The sequence below is a fragment of the Thermobia domestica genome, chromosome 4 (assembly GCF_964235325.1).
Source record: "Thermobia domestica chromosome 4, izTheDome1.hap1.1, whole genome shotgun sequence".
NCBI lineage: Eukaryota > Metazoa > Arthropoda > Insecta > Zygentoma > Lepismatidae > Thermobia > Thermobia domestica.
In genome coordinates, this window is record NC_137457.1 from 24,415,567 (window position 1) to 24,431,157 (window position 15,591).

Here is a 15,591-nt window from a genome sequence, read left to right on the forward strand (position 1 = left end):
CATGCCCCACAACCAAAAATAACTTGACGTCAGTTCTGGGGAACGTGCTGGCCATAGGAGAGGACCACCTCTACCAATCCAACGTTTACCAAACGTGTCGTTCAGGTAATCCCGAATCTTCTGACTGTAATGGGCGGGGGCGCCGTCTTGCTGAAAGTACCCTCGCTGGAGAATGGCAGGTGGCGCGTTCTCCTTCATGAACGTGGCAAGATAATTCTCTCCCCTGACAGTCTCTTTCTACCAATGTTTCCCCTTGCAATCGTCTTGAGCGGACCCCGTTCTGACAATTTTTTCGTAGATCCTACTAATTGTCAGGCGCGAAGGTGCATCCCGTCCAGTCCAGGCCGTGAATTTTTGTTGTACGATGCTAGGGGACTGAAAACCAAGCTCTATCCAAGCAGCTATTTCCCTTTGTTCCTCAATGGAATATCGGCACGCCATGGTTTAACCTGCAAAACAAAAACAAGAAGAACACTCATTTAATGTTAACATCTTTTTTGCCTCATCCTATATACTTAAAACTATTCTAAAGTCATATTTTCTTCCTTAATTTCAGGAACAACTGGAGCAATATTATTGTGTGCATTTTTCGTTGATGTTATCGTTTGGTACAAATCGAGCAACATCAATTTTAGTGATGAAGCAACTACCAATCAAGAGGAAGAGTTAAACCCCGTAGTGCCCAACACTGAATATGAGACAACAGTTTGACGAAATCTGTTTGGTTTAAAACACCAAAGGTGATTGTGATTCTGAACTTATTAAAAAAAAAGAACATATATATTTGTCAAAGTTCTGAAGAAGTACACAAGGAACTAGAGGCAAAATATGTATTTATAAGTAAAGAAAAACTGTAATATTCCTCAATGACCGGTAAAATGAGGATTTCTGACCGGTATACTCCTGCTTGATATTATAGCTATATAGTCCTTGATAAGGACAATGTAATGTAGATTACGGATATATCAATTTTTAATTAGGAAACTAGTCAGACGCTCATTAAAGTGTTAAGAGTAAGAATTTATTATCTACAAAATGTATAGGGTGCAAAAAAAAAAAAAAAAAAAACAATGTACAGAAAAATGAAAATGCTTCTCAAGATAAGACAAAAATGATCATAGTAAAACATGAAGCCGATTTCACTTTGTTTTGTTACCGTCTGAAATCATGGGAAAATGCATTTTAAAATAAAAATAAGTAATTATTACTCAACTCACACGGTTTAATATGAATATATAAAACATGCTTTCCTAATATAGCAGAAGCATTTTTGTATCGGGCCCCACAATGCGTTTTCAAAAGCAAGTAGGAAATTTTAATTAATGTTCGAAGAGTACACCACAGGTCTACTGCATCAACACAGCTGTTGCAGCGACTCTGCCAATCAGTGAAGGCTGCATGAAACGCAGAAAACGGAATGTCCTTCAGCTCCCTCGTTACGGCCTCTTGAATGGCCTGGACCGAGTCGTGATGCCGTCCTTTCATGACCCTTTTCAGTCGGAGGAAGAGGAAGAAGTCTGCAGAAGAGATATTTGGGCTGTAGGGTAGCTGGGGAAGCTGTGTGATGCCATGTTTGGTCAGGAAGTCCATGGAGCAAAGGCAGTGTGGTTCGGCGCATTGTCGTGATGAAGATTTCATGATCCAGCGATTGCTGGACGGATGCCAGTGACTAGTTTTATGAGTCCTTCAAGTACTTCCACATAGAATGCAGTATTCACAGTCTGACCAGGCGGTACAAACTCTCTGTGGATCATCCCTTTGCAGTCAAAAAAGATTATCAACATCAATTTCATTTTCGACTTGCTCATGTGGGCTTTTTCTGGGCGAGGTGAGGCGGAGGTGTGCTATTCAGAGCTTTGGCAGTTTGTCGCGGTATCGTGCTTAAAAAGCCCACGACTCGTCTCTAACAGACGATTGATTTTGGAGATGACAAGGCACCTTTATAAATACGTTTAACTTAAACTCCATCTACACTCCGTGAAGGCTTGCAGATAACTGGCGACTTGTGTGTTGGTAGTTAAGACCTCCTATAAACCAATCAGCAAAGTAACATCCCCCTTCTTCACCAAGTTTTGGCAAAAAAAAAAAAAGTCCTACTACTTCCCGGACAAAAATATATCGTACAAAAGAAACGACAGAAATATTTTAGTCCGAGATACATTTTCTCTTGATTTTAGTTGATTATTTCTCAGAAACAAAAGGATTTTGACTCAAAGTTTAAGTCAGTTTTTCATTTTGTTAATCTTGGCCAAACATTTTCGTCTCTAAAACATTCTATTTATTGTTTGTCTGCACCCTGTACATATCTATAATATTCTACGTATGTATATACTATATATATTACGTATATATATAAACAGACTAAAACTTATCATTGCAAAACAATATCTAATGTGAATTTTTTTTTCAAAAAGTGCAGCTAATTTCGAAATCGCGTTCCTAACACGTGAAAAATTGAATTGAGTTTATTGATATTATTTAAATGAAAATAATATTATATTTAGTAACAATACTCTTTTTTGACTTAGAACAAAAGACTACAGACTGTTTTATATACAGGGTATTACAAAAATATGTCAGAATATTTTGGGAACAGAATCCTCACATGAAAATAAGAAAAAAAGTTCATATGGATCTGTGCTCAAAAGTGGATAGTTTCGGGAGTTATAGGGTGCCGAAAACGTAAAACAAGTGAACTATAAAAGTTCATAGTTCCACTACTATGGGATCTATCGTAGTTGAATCCAGACATTACTGAGGGTCTGGTATGTGAACTATCCAGATATCCATGTTTAAGAATGCTCTAGTACTTGCACAACAATTTTTAGAGAGATAGGTGGAAAATGATCAAGTACTCCCAAATAATCTTCCTAGAAATGATTGCGCAAGTATCGGAGGTTCTGAAAGATGGATATTTGGATAGTTCACATACTAGTTTCTCAGTGATGTCTTGACCCGACTGCAATCGGTCCTATAGTAGTGGAACTACCTTTCAAGTTGATTTTTTCATGTTTTCGGTACCCTATAACTCCGAAATTATATGAACCTTTCAAGTTGATTTTTTCATGTTTTCGGCACCCTATAACTCCGAAATTACATGGACTTTTCAAGTTGATTTTTTCATGTTTTCGGCACCCTATAACTCCGAAATTATATGGACCTTTCAAGTTGATTTTTTCATGTTTTCGGCACCCTATAACTTCGAAATTATATGAACCTTTCAAGTTGATTTTTTCATGTTTTCGGCATCCTATAACTCCGAAATTATATGGACCTTTCAAGTTGATTTTTTCATGTTTTCGGCACCCTATAACTTCGAAATTATATGGACCTTTCAAGTTGATTTTTTCATGTTTTCGGCACCCTATAACTCCGAAATTATATGGACCTTTCAAGTTGATTTTTTCATGTTTTCGGCACCCTATAACTCCGAAATTATATGGACCTTTCAAGTTGATTTTTTCATGTTTTCGGCACCCTATAACTCCGAAATTATATGGACCTTTCAAGTTGATTTTTTCATGTTTTCGGCATCCTATAACTCCGAAATTATATGGACCTTTCAAGTTGATTTTTTCATGTTTTCGGCACCCTATAACTCCAAAATTATATGGACCTTTCAAGTTGATTTTTTCATGTTTTCGGCACCCTATAACTCCGAAATTATATGGACCTTTCAAGTTGATTTTTTCATGTTTTCGGCACCCTATAACTCCGAAATTATATGGACCTTTCAAGTTGATTTTTTCATGTTTTCGGCACCCTATAACTCCGAAATTATATGGACCTTTCAAGTTGATTTTTTCATGTTTTCGGCACCCTATAACTCCGAAATTATATGGACCTTTCAAGTTGATTTTTTCATGTTTTCGGCACCCTATAACTCCGAAATTATCCACTTTTGAGCACAGGTCCATATTAACTTTTTTCTTTCTTATTTTGATGTGAGGATTCTTAAAATACTGTGACAAATTTTTGTAACACCCTGTATATATACACATTATATATACACATATTATATATACATATATTATATATACACACACATATATATATATACACATCAAATTAACTGATGATTCAGTAAAAGAATGACATTTTTTGTGTCTTGAATATACAACAAGTGAATTCGTATGTAAGGCCTACTAGTTTTAAGAAAAGTATTCGTTGTCTTTATGAGTTTTAGTGACTTGTTATAATTAAAATAATAATTACTTTGTAACTCACGAGGCAAATATAATTATGATTACAAAGAAAAGTATACTATATGTATATATATATTTGTCTTGTGAATATACAAACAACTAGAAATGACTATAAATAATATTAATACCAATAAAAAGGAAATATTCAAAAAATATATATATATATTTAGGTACATGTAATTTTATTGTTATGAAGATATCAATATCGATACTTAAGTGACTGAATTTTTCTCAGGTCTATTGTTTTTTAAAACTTCCAGTGATATGAAAATGGATTCAAAGAAAAAAATCTTTAGGTTCCGTAAAGATATGTATATGTTCCTAATATGGATACTGCTCAAAATTTCAGAATGTTTTTGAAATAATAATAATAAAGAAATGTATGCTTAACCAGAATATCTGCTTAATTATAATCTTTGAAGTCTAAGTTGATTTATAACTACAAAAAACTTTTTTTTTCCTGAAATTAAGAGCCCGACATACTAAAAATAAAACAAAATTTATCAATTTTCTTTTGCTTGTTTTTCATAAGTGAAAGAAGATAATGAAATGCAACTTACCACAATCATAGATAATTTTATTCTACAACAGAAAATATGAACCTGAAGAATTTTCAGTGTTGCTATCCGTAGAAATTATAGTATTGCCAGAATAACATTTCCCCCAAAATCTAAATTAAGGCAGCGACTAGAGGAACGAACCGAACTGCATTTGATTACGTACCGTGCTGTCCTGGAATCCTGTGAACTATTTTTTTTAAAAAATAATAGTTGTATTTAGTTTGTAATAAACAAAATAGTTTTAATATATAGTTATTAAAATTAAATAATAATGTTATTCAAATCAATTTCTTTTGCTAAAATCTACGAATTTGATGACCCAATTTAACACATTAATTATTGTGACTCGAACAAATCATGTCCTCTTTAACTTACATGTATTTTCACTCAGTTCTATCGATTTAGAACATATTGAGAAACAAAATTGTATAGTGCGAATTATAAATTCGTTGCGACAATACATAAGGTGGCCACAAAGTCTGATTATCCCTGAAAATAAGTAACATAAACCACTAAACGTACGTAAATAACTACATGGAAAGAACTGAATGACATGAACAACACTGCTTTCAAGAAGTTTTGTTGAAATAGGAAACATTAAGTGTCCAAAGGATCATCTGTCGACCGTCATTCTCATGGCAAAAGGATAAAAGGCCGCCAGGTTCTGTGCGACATTTTGCTGAGCATTACAGGTATAACTTGACTGGAAACTTATTTTACAGCGTCTATTATGAGTTCGGCAATGATAACGTCACGGTTTTGTGCAACGATGCCCTTTATGAACCACCCATTGCGCATTATCACAGGTAGTGAAGTCTGTGCTTTGTGGTGGCCAGATAAGTGGTGCGGGCAGATCCGGACTTCCACGAACAATCCAATGCCCAAGAAAGATTTCCGTCAGATATTCCAGTACGGTGAGGGTATAATGGGCAGGTGCCCCATCATGAGAAAACTTACATTAGCATTTATCAAAAGGTAACTTGACTTTGTGGTCACCTTATAATGATATAAGATTTATTGTCTGCAAATTTAAAATTTATATTTATGACTTGACAACAATTGACAAATTGACAACAATAATTGTTTTTTTCTTGATACACATATTGATTTTTAGACATTACATATCACTGGATAGTTAATGTACTATTACTAAATAAATTTTAGTACGATTGAGATGAGTTTAATAATAGTACATTGTTATGTTGCGTGAACGTCTTTGTTGTATTCTATATGTCTTTGTTGTACATCAACACCGTTACTGCTTTTCAGTTACATCGTACGTAGTACGTATATTCATATTTATTAACAAAAAACCCAATAAAAAAAGAATAGAAATACATTAATAGATAAAACTAAACAAATAAATGTCAGTCTATGTTACATATAAAATCAAGACTGCACAACTATCTTCCACGATAAACAAACTGAGTGCCTGTATAATGGGAACAAATATTCCATTTATTAATAAAAAACTATCATCATTTTGTCGTTTTCTTTACACAAAAAAAAACACATTAACAGATATATTTCTTGGCTGTTGTAGATCAGAAATAAGAAATTTATGTAATTTATTGACAAAAATACTATGTACAAGAACAATACCATGAAAAAGAAAGGAGAAAAATATGCAGAAACTTTTACATTTTTTAAAAAAAGAAAAAAAGTATACTTCTTTTTCACAGAATTACTTGTTAGACAATTTAAAAACTTTGTCTTTCTTTTTTACCAAAAGATCATTAAGCTGGAATGATATTTAATGTCAATTATTTGCAGGTATAATAAAGTTTGTTGCCGTCCTTTAAATAGAAGAGTTACTTTTGTATATTTAGACAAGAAGGAACAACTTTACTTATTTCACGTTAACCTTGCATTAGATAAAATAGATCTATTATGTTCTTTCATGTAAATATTCTGATAATTTTGTATTGCTATATTGAAAGTGCAGACAGAATAGCAAATGTTTGCCTTGCGAGTCTTGCTTTAGATTCGTTCTCCAATAGAAGATCTGGCTTTTAAATTAAATTTGTATTATTATTATTATTTTCGCAGATGAACGGTTATTTTACAGCGTGTTATAAAAATGTGTCACATATTTTGAGAACAGATCCTACACATCAAAATAAGAAAAAAAAAATTACATACGATCTGTGCTCAAAAGTGGATAGTTTCTGAGTTACAGAGTGGCGAAAACGTGAAATAAGTGAATTTAAAAAGTGCATAGCTCCACTGCTATGCGACCTATCGTAGTCGGGTCAAGACATCACTGAGGAACTGGTGTGTGAAATATCCGAATATATCCATGTTTAAGAATGCTCCAGTACTAGCACACCAATTTTTACAGAGGTAGATAGAGAGTGATCAAATACTCCCAAATAGCCTCTAAAAATGATTGTGCAAGTACCGGAGGTTCTGGAAGATGAATATTTGGCTCGATGTCTTGACTCGATTACGGATTACGGATCGATGTAGTGGAGCTATGGACCTTTGAATTTCAATTTTTCACCTATAACCTACGAGACTATGCACTTTCGACCACAAGTCCACATGAACTTTTTTTTTTCTTTGGTTATTTTGATTGAGGAATCTATTCTCAAAATGTAGTGTCAAACTTTTGTAACACCCTGTATAAGTAATCATTTATCCTGTTTCAAACATATAGCTTTAAGTTTAAAATATATATATATATATATATATATAACATTTCCAAGCAGTTCGAAACATAAACGATGCTTTGCATTACATATACAGATAAAAATATACATTAAATATATAATTATGTCGTCATATGCCGATTATACCAGAGCAGAAATATAATATGTTGTTTCTGCATATTTCCTTTCATTGTCTGTTTGTATAATGAATTTTTATTCGCCTTATATTGTACCATAGGTACCAAATTTTCGTAAGTAATTATGGATTATTAGTCAAAATGATAACAAAATTTGAGAAAAGGTTTGGTTTCTGTTGTTCATGATTGGATAGAAACTATGTAACAATCAATTTATTGTGATTTTAAATACCCTCTGATCAGTATACCTAGATAAACTTTCTGTTTATTGTTCTTTCTGTGCTTATGGGACTTTCCTCTTCCTGATGAAGTGGGTTACAAATTATAAAAACGAATATAATTCTACAATGTCAACAATAACAATATAATTTTGACAATACCACGTATTGAGCACGATCATATAGTTTTCTGGATTTATCTTTTTATTTATTTATTTATTTATTTAACTTTCAAACCTTTCTTACCTATTCGTTGTATGCGTCAAAGCAACTCAAACATGAATTTGCAACAGTTCCAGTTCCAGTGGGTATGTTTATTGTATTACAGTATCTAAAAAATCAAGAATATATCAAAAGGAAATCATATATTTTTTTAATTAGAGGGCTTTTATCTAAACTGCTTTGATTATTTACATATGTCTATAGTTTATATTTCAAATTAGTAACGTAAAATTTTACGAATTCAATGACTAATCTAATTTAATACATCATTTATCCTAATTAAAATTAATGCTCTTAGTTGATACTGGAATCAAAATAGGAATTCTTTTGAGTATCCAATGTAATTGACTCTGGAAGCAGAAAGATTCGAAATGTGTTTTTTTTTCGTAACTGATTCAAAATCTATCAAAGAGTTATATAATTTGTGCTATCAAAGTTAAGAATTATACAAAGTAAGCTTGTTATGTCGTTATACCCTTAGAAATCAATTTTTTTTTCAATAATTGGTTGAAAGATAGATCCCTAGTAGCAGAAACAGCTTGCAAACCGCTTGCTGTAAGCTTGTATTGGAAGTCGGCAAGCTTGCGTCCGGCTTGATTGGAAAACGTGCAAACTTGCCGCAAGCTGGATTCCAGTAAAGAAATTACATGGGAACAACCTCGCATTCAGTGTTCTATTCAAGCTTGACGCAAGCGTTTACGCTGGCGGCAAGTCAATAGCCAATGAACGGCCAGTGATGCTATGACGCTCTGCGAAGGATCTAAAGTATCACTTGCAAGTACAACAAAAGGCATATTGTACGAAAGCACACATTGAAAAGGCAAGCGTAGAAAACCTAATGCCAAGCACGCGCCAACTGAGCGAAAGCTTTCTTGCTACTTGGGATGATATCTTTCGTTTTAACTGAGAATAAAAGAACAAAGTAAAAATTTGTAACTTTTAAGGCATAGCATTTAACCTTCAGCTCTTATTTCAAGCATAAAAAATTGTAGTTAAGGAAGCACTCACTCACAATACGTCATATAAACAAGTGAAATGGATAACGTGCTTAGTGATACCAGAACAACGAAATTAACTAGTATGAAGAATCAGTTGGAAATTTAAGCAATGTGTAGAGTTTGCAATGTATATAAAAGAAACTATATATGTATGTATAAAGTGAGGTATGACTTTTTATAATACCATAGTTCAAAATAGTGGACGTAAAATATATATCTTGAAAACTGTTGACAAATGATTAGCTTGGTACTATTACAGGGTACAAAACGAAAGCTAAATTTATTATTAATATATAAATAACCAATATAATTGAAATTCTGCTATCAGTTTAATATGTTCCCGGTATACTATTAATATGTTATACAGTTGGCATTCTTAATACTTTAACTTTGTATGGTTAGTCTATAATAGTCTAGACCAGTAGTCGCCAAACCTACCAACCTTCTGAGCTACCGTATCATTTTTAAATCCTACTGTGACCTACCAACCAAAAGAACTACTACCTTTTCTTTTTAAATAAATCTTACATTTGTTTATTGATTATAAACTTACATTTCTAGTACATATGAAATCAAACTATACAAGTTAGCAAATGTCTAATATACACACGAAGAACATAACGTGCACAACCCCAATCTTACATTTGTTTATTGGTTATAAACTTACATTTCTAGTACATATGAAATCAAACTATACAAATTAGCAAATGCTTAATATACATAAGAAGAACATAACGTGCACAACCCCACGCGTATATAATCAACTGTGAGATGAAGCTGACAATGACAGTTGAGCAGGAGAAACAAGCAATTGTTGTCGTTAGCGCCCCCTGTCGTTCGCGTCAGCTCAGTAAATGAATCAAGATTAGCCAACAGGAGCGTTAACGTGATCTACCGAAATATGTTCCCGAGAGCTACTAGTAGCTCGCAATCGATTGTTTGGCGATCACTGCTCTAGAGTCATGTTTATATATATAGCAGGAATTGATTCTATGCTCTCCAATAGATTTAAATAAAAAGACATTCACTGTCTAAGATTTAAAAATAATTTTTGCAGTTTGATAAATTAAAGATATTGAATTTTCCATTTAACTGGATAAAATTTTTGATTGAAGTATATTGAAATTTTTAATAAAATTAGGATTGCGAATGTTTCCTGAAAATGGACTTTTTCAATGAAGTTAGAAACAGATGATGCACAGAATCTTAAGTGTATTGATTCAGTGACTATATTTAAAAAAGAAAGAAAAAAAATAATTGAAGTCTACTAAGTGAAAAATAGAGCAAGCGAAAATTTCCAAAAATACAGCATGGTAACCTACTTCAAGGATAAGTTGTCGTTTGCAAATTATAAACTTTCAATCGATTTTTCGTCATTCCTCAAATACTAAATTATATTTGTAATATTATACTGTCTCTGATTATTAATGGTTTCTGTTTTTTTCTGTCATAATCTTTACAACAGATGATCTACACAAGAACAATTATTATATTAACTATGTTTGGTCGTTTCATAAAGCAAGAACCATTATTATTATGTTTTTATTTGTTATTTTTTTCCGAATTTTCTATTTTCCAATTTATTCTGAATACAAGCTATATTTTTTTTATAATAGATTAACAAATAAGTTCATATTAATAAGATACATAAATAGTGAAAACATGGAAGTTATTTTTAAACTTTTCTGTTTACTTCGGTAAACACCTTCAAAAATTACTGTGTAAGAAAGGATATATATAAATTAATTTTAAAAAATCTGGACCATATTTAAAATCAATTAGACCATACTTTAGACTGCAAGTATTTTTTGTTATCATTACATTTCAGACATCCTGATTTTTTTTTTTTTGGTAAAAATTCTGGTTAAAGTGATCAAATTATGAAGTACGAAAGTAACACATAATGTATTCACCTTAGATGAGTACGAAAAGTGTCAATATAATCTGTTTATTATATCTTTAAAAAAATTTTGAATCAAACATTTTCTCTCTTAATTGGTACGAATATTTATCAATTAACTTTATAATAATAATAATTATTATTATTATCACAGTATATAAGTTTATTGTATGATTAAGACATTCAAACATTTAGTTTGCTCTTCTGGAATTTCCAAATAATTGTTAGAATGTTTCATTCATTTTATTTACTGCATGTTGTAAAGCAAAAATAGAGTAAGTAAAACCTCTTTTAACAATCAAATTTTTGAACAATATTTACTAGTTTTTCAAATCCAAGGAAAGTAAAAATTAATAACGGAAATTGGTAATATAAAAATGTAAGTTCCTTGTTGTGTGCAGAACTTTTGCCAAATTGTTTTTCGATTGAGTTTGAAAAGCATAATTTCCATACTTATCTTAACGTGTACTTAGAAAAAGTGCTATTATATTATAAATGGGCTATTTATGATCTAAATATCTTAGATTTGGTACTTATGGTTATGATGTTCAATTTTTCAATCATATCATGGTAAAAAAAAATGACAAACGTAATCTTTTTGTATTTTAGAAATAGTAAAAAGCTGAGATTGGAATAGCTTCTTTTGACAGATAATACTATGAAAACTTTATCTTGTCATAGACATTGTAAAAAGTGATCCAGTGTTAATGAATACAATATATATATGTGTATTAAAATATGTAAATATTTATCATGAAAAGTGATGTAATGAATATAATATACAGAAACACATATTGTATATTACTCAATGCATATGAACTTCCAAACATGATAAGCACGGGATCTGTCGCATGTTAATTCGAATAGTCTTTTACATTCTGCAGTGCAGAAAACATGTGATGATATGTATAAATGTAGGCCTGTTTGTTATTTATTGTTAGGTATTTTCAAACAAAGAACTCATATATATAAGTAACTTCTCAAGTACTAAGTAAATGTAATTTTTCTAGAAAAAAATAATGCATTCGGTTGTAAGAAATGCTTAGAAAAATTAATAACTATGCTTATCACATCTACATCCTTTAAATAAACAAATAAGAGAAAATAAGTATATATACAGGGTGAACCTGAAAAGTGTGCAGAAACTCTGGGAGGAGATTCGTGACATGAAAAGAAGGCAAAAAGTCCTCTTACATTCCGCGTCGTGTACGAGTGACAGGAGTGCCAACTTGGAATCGACTATCGAATCCTGACAATTCGAACGGAACAGAAAGATCTACACAAACTATCTCTATCTGCGCAACTGTCTAATGTACCATTTCGCTTATGTTCACTCATATAGCCTCGCTGCTAAAAGGGACGTTAAACTCAAAATTAAAATCAAATTGCTGATGTTCATAGCCACATCTAACTAGTTTTGATGTTATGAATCACTTCCCGCAGTTTGTCCATATCTCTCTGTTCTGTTCCAATTGTCAGGATTCGATTGTCGATTCCAAGTTGACACCCCTATCACTTGTACGCGACGCAGAATTTGATAACATGCATGAAGACTTTTTGTCTTCTTTTGATGTCAAGAATGATCTCCCGGAGTTTGTACACATCTCTCAGGTTCACCTTGTATATATCTATATCTATATCTATCTATCTATATATATATATATATGAAAAAGGATATTTTTTTTATATGAAAAGACAAGAAATTCAATATCATTCAATATCATTAATAATAGAAAAAACTAATTCTTAATTTTTCATATTTATGGAATGCAAATATTGCTATATTTGAAGTTATATAATATTATAGTATTTCCTCCCTAATTTTATTTTAAATTTAAACTTCGTTATGATTATAATTAAGAATAACTTATATTATTTGATGTTCTTCATAAACAAAATGAACACGAAAAATGACTGACTACATTGTATTTCATAATGTAATTATCTGGATTAGTAAGTCAACTACCTGAATTCGTTGCAATAAGTATATTTTTTAATTAAACGGACAAAAATTTAATCATCCTAAGACTAAATTACCACCACTTCTTTATTTTAAACAACAAATTTTCTAGTTGACTTTTAATAACGTATTACTATCAAAAACAATTTCTATAAAATCAGATGTAATGGAAATATAATGAATTAATGTAGATATTCTTACAGTGTTTGAATCGACAATATTAAGATGGTAGCAAACTACTTAACATGATAGTTTCCTAGAAATCCTTTCATACATATTCTGGAATTCCCCAGGGCTCTAACTTAGGTCCGTTATTATTCCTTTTATTCGTTAACGATCTCCCTGATCATATATTATTAAGTGACAAATTGCTTTTTGCGTACGCGCCTTTGGCGTGGGAGACCCGGGTTCGATTCCCGGCGGGAGCTCATGTGGTTCGGATTCCACGTTAATCAGTAGGTCCACGTCTCATATAGCCTCGCTGCTGAAAGGGACGCTAAACTAAAATCCACTCAACTCAAATTGCTTTTTGCGGATGACCTCAAAATATACGGTAGAATAAGGACAATCTATGACTGTCTCAATTTACAACGTGGCATGAAAAATATTGCTAATTGGTATTCTATTAACAAACTTAATGTAAACATAAACAAATGTGACATTTTATCTTTTACAAGAAACAAAAACCAAATCAAGTTTAATTATTCAATGAATCAGATCTTACTAAATAGATCAAATTCAGTCAAAGATCTTGGAGTTACATCTGATACGAAACTGACATTTAATAACCATATAGTGAACATAGTTAATGGATCTCTCAAGATGTGAGGGTTCATAATTAGAACTGGAAAGAAATTTAACAATATTACTACACTAACAAAAATTTATTATTCCTATGTCCGATCAAAACTGAATGTGCTGCTAGGATCTGGAATCCATCACAACAGCAATACCGATACCAACCGGAATAGGTCCAATCTATGAAAATTATTTAATATTAATAGACAACTGCGGTATCCCTACACTTAAAGAAAGGCGAAAAGTGATGGATCTGATTTTCCTCCATAAAATAGTGCAAAACGGTACAGATCTCATATTAACACTAAATTTTCATATCCTGACACTAAACTCGTGCTGATAACTCTATCCTCTTCTCTTGTAAAATAGCAAGGACCAACGTATTATTGAACTCACCAATCTGGACAATATGCTTCTCTTATAACAAACACAAAGAAATTGACATATGCAATATGAACTGTATGTTTAAGAAGACGACTGTAAATTTATTTTGTAATATACCAACACTATAATTGGGCTTATCCCTGTTGTGTTGATGGCAAATAAATAAATAAATAATTCTTATGAAAATAAATTTACGTAATTGTTTGCTCCAATAGAACACATTATTATTATACTTATGATAATTTGGAGCTAATTTAATTAGGAAACTTATAAAATATCGCCAGAAATGTAACGTTAATTTGATACATAAAACTGTCATCAGAAAACAGCAATCTGCGTTGTGCTGTGCCTTGAGAAATCAGCGCCCGGTGCGAGAATATACGACAGCGCACGTACATATGAGTGAGGTCGACAGACCAGCCCCGAAGCGCCACCATGGTTGGCGCGAAGCGTAAGAAAATCTTCACCAATAAACCCTGTTTTTCCTTGAATTCAAACACATTTTATCACTTTATTACTTTTCTCATTACTTTTTATTTACGAGTGGGGCGCTTTAGCAAGTGTCTAGGGACGCAAAAGGTATAAATTTGACCCTGGTCAAATTAAATATTAGATTGAAAAATACTACTGTTGATCTAAAATATTCAAAGTAGTTTTTCCACTCTTTTCTTCTTTCCTTCTTTCCTTTTCTTGTTTCACTCCCCAATTTTGCGCCTCTTACTTCGGCGCCCGGCGCCGTCGTCCTCACGTTCATGTATTTGAGGAAATTTAGGGAGGAAATATTATGTCACAGCGTTATTTGTTATATCGAAATGAGCTGAAATAAGTTATTCAGTTTAGTAAACTTATGTATATAAATATAAAAAAAGAAAAATATAAAAGCATTTCTTACTACTGAATGCATGATTATATATATATATATATTATACGAATATGTGTGTGATTTGCACAACACTATAATTGTGATGTCCTGTAAAATAATAAAATATATATATTAGGGGAAAATATGTGTGAAATGTGAATTCACACTTAAAAAGAAATCAACAAACTATGGAATAGAACCGATGATATTATATGAATAAAAAGTTTAATATAATAATGTTGACAACATAATATGTTTTTAGTGAAAGAAACATACGGTATATATAAAAATGATATTGTCATTGTTATTATATGAGTGTACAGCTACATAATATCTAATTAAGTAATTGTACTTGGAGTAATGAGATCGTTTTTTTAAAAACATATTCTAATTATTTTTCTTAATGATGAGTAAAACAAATTGTATATTTTAATTACGTTTCTTATTTATTTGGTAAACATTGGTGATATATACCTTAAAACCTCAAATACCAAGATTACTTACACCCAGGGCTGTAGTCGAGGGTGCACGGAAGTACACGCCGTATACTCTGTGCTTAATCTTAGTCATTTGAGAATACCTTCTGCTTCAAGGCGTATAGTACTTTTGCTTCGATTATATTTATTTAATCAAGTCAAGACTCCAGTGATAAAATTTCTATATCACTTTCTTTTCTATTCTATTCTTAGTCGCTGT

General features: G+C 31.8%; 1 protein-coding gene across 5 annotated transcripts in view; it reads left to right on the forward strand.

The window, feature by feature from the left end:
* The window catches only part of LOC145683775 (solute carrier organic anion transporter family member 74D-like), a 551,718-nt gene extending 536,390 nt beyond the window's left edge, over positions 1–15,328 (forward strand). For all 5 annotated transcript variants that reach the window (XM_081755342.1, XM_081755343.1, XM_081755345.1 and 2 more), the window contains one exon: positions 557–15,328. In XM_081755342.1, coding sequence (XP_081611468.1) covers positions 557–711 — 155 coding nt within the window. In that variant the 3' untranslated portion in view covers positions 712–15,328. The remainder of the gene's footprint in view (positions 1–556) is intronic.
* Positions 15,329–15,591: the final 263 nt, after the last annotated feature.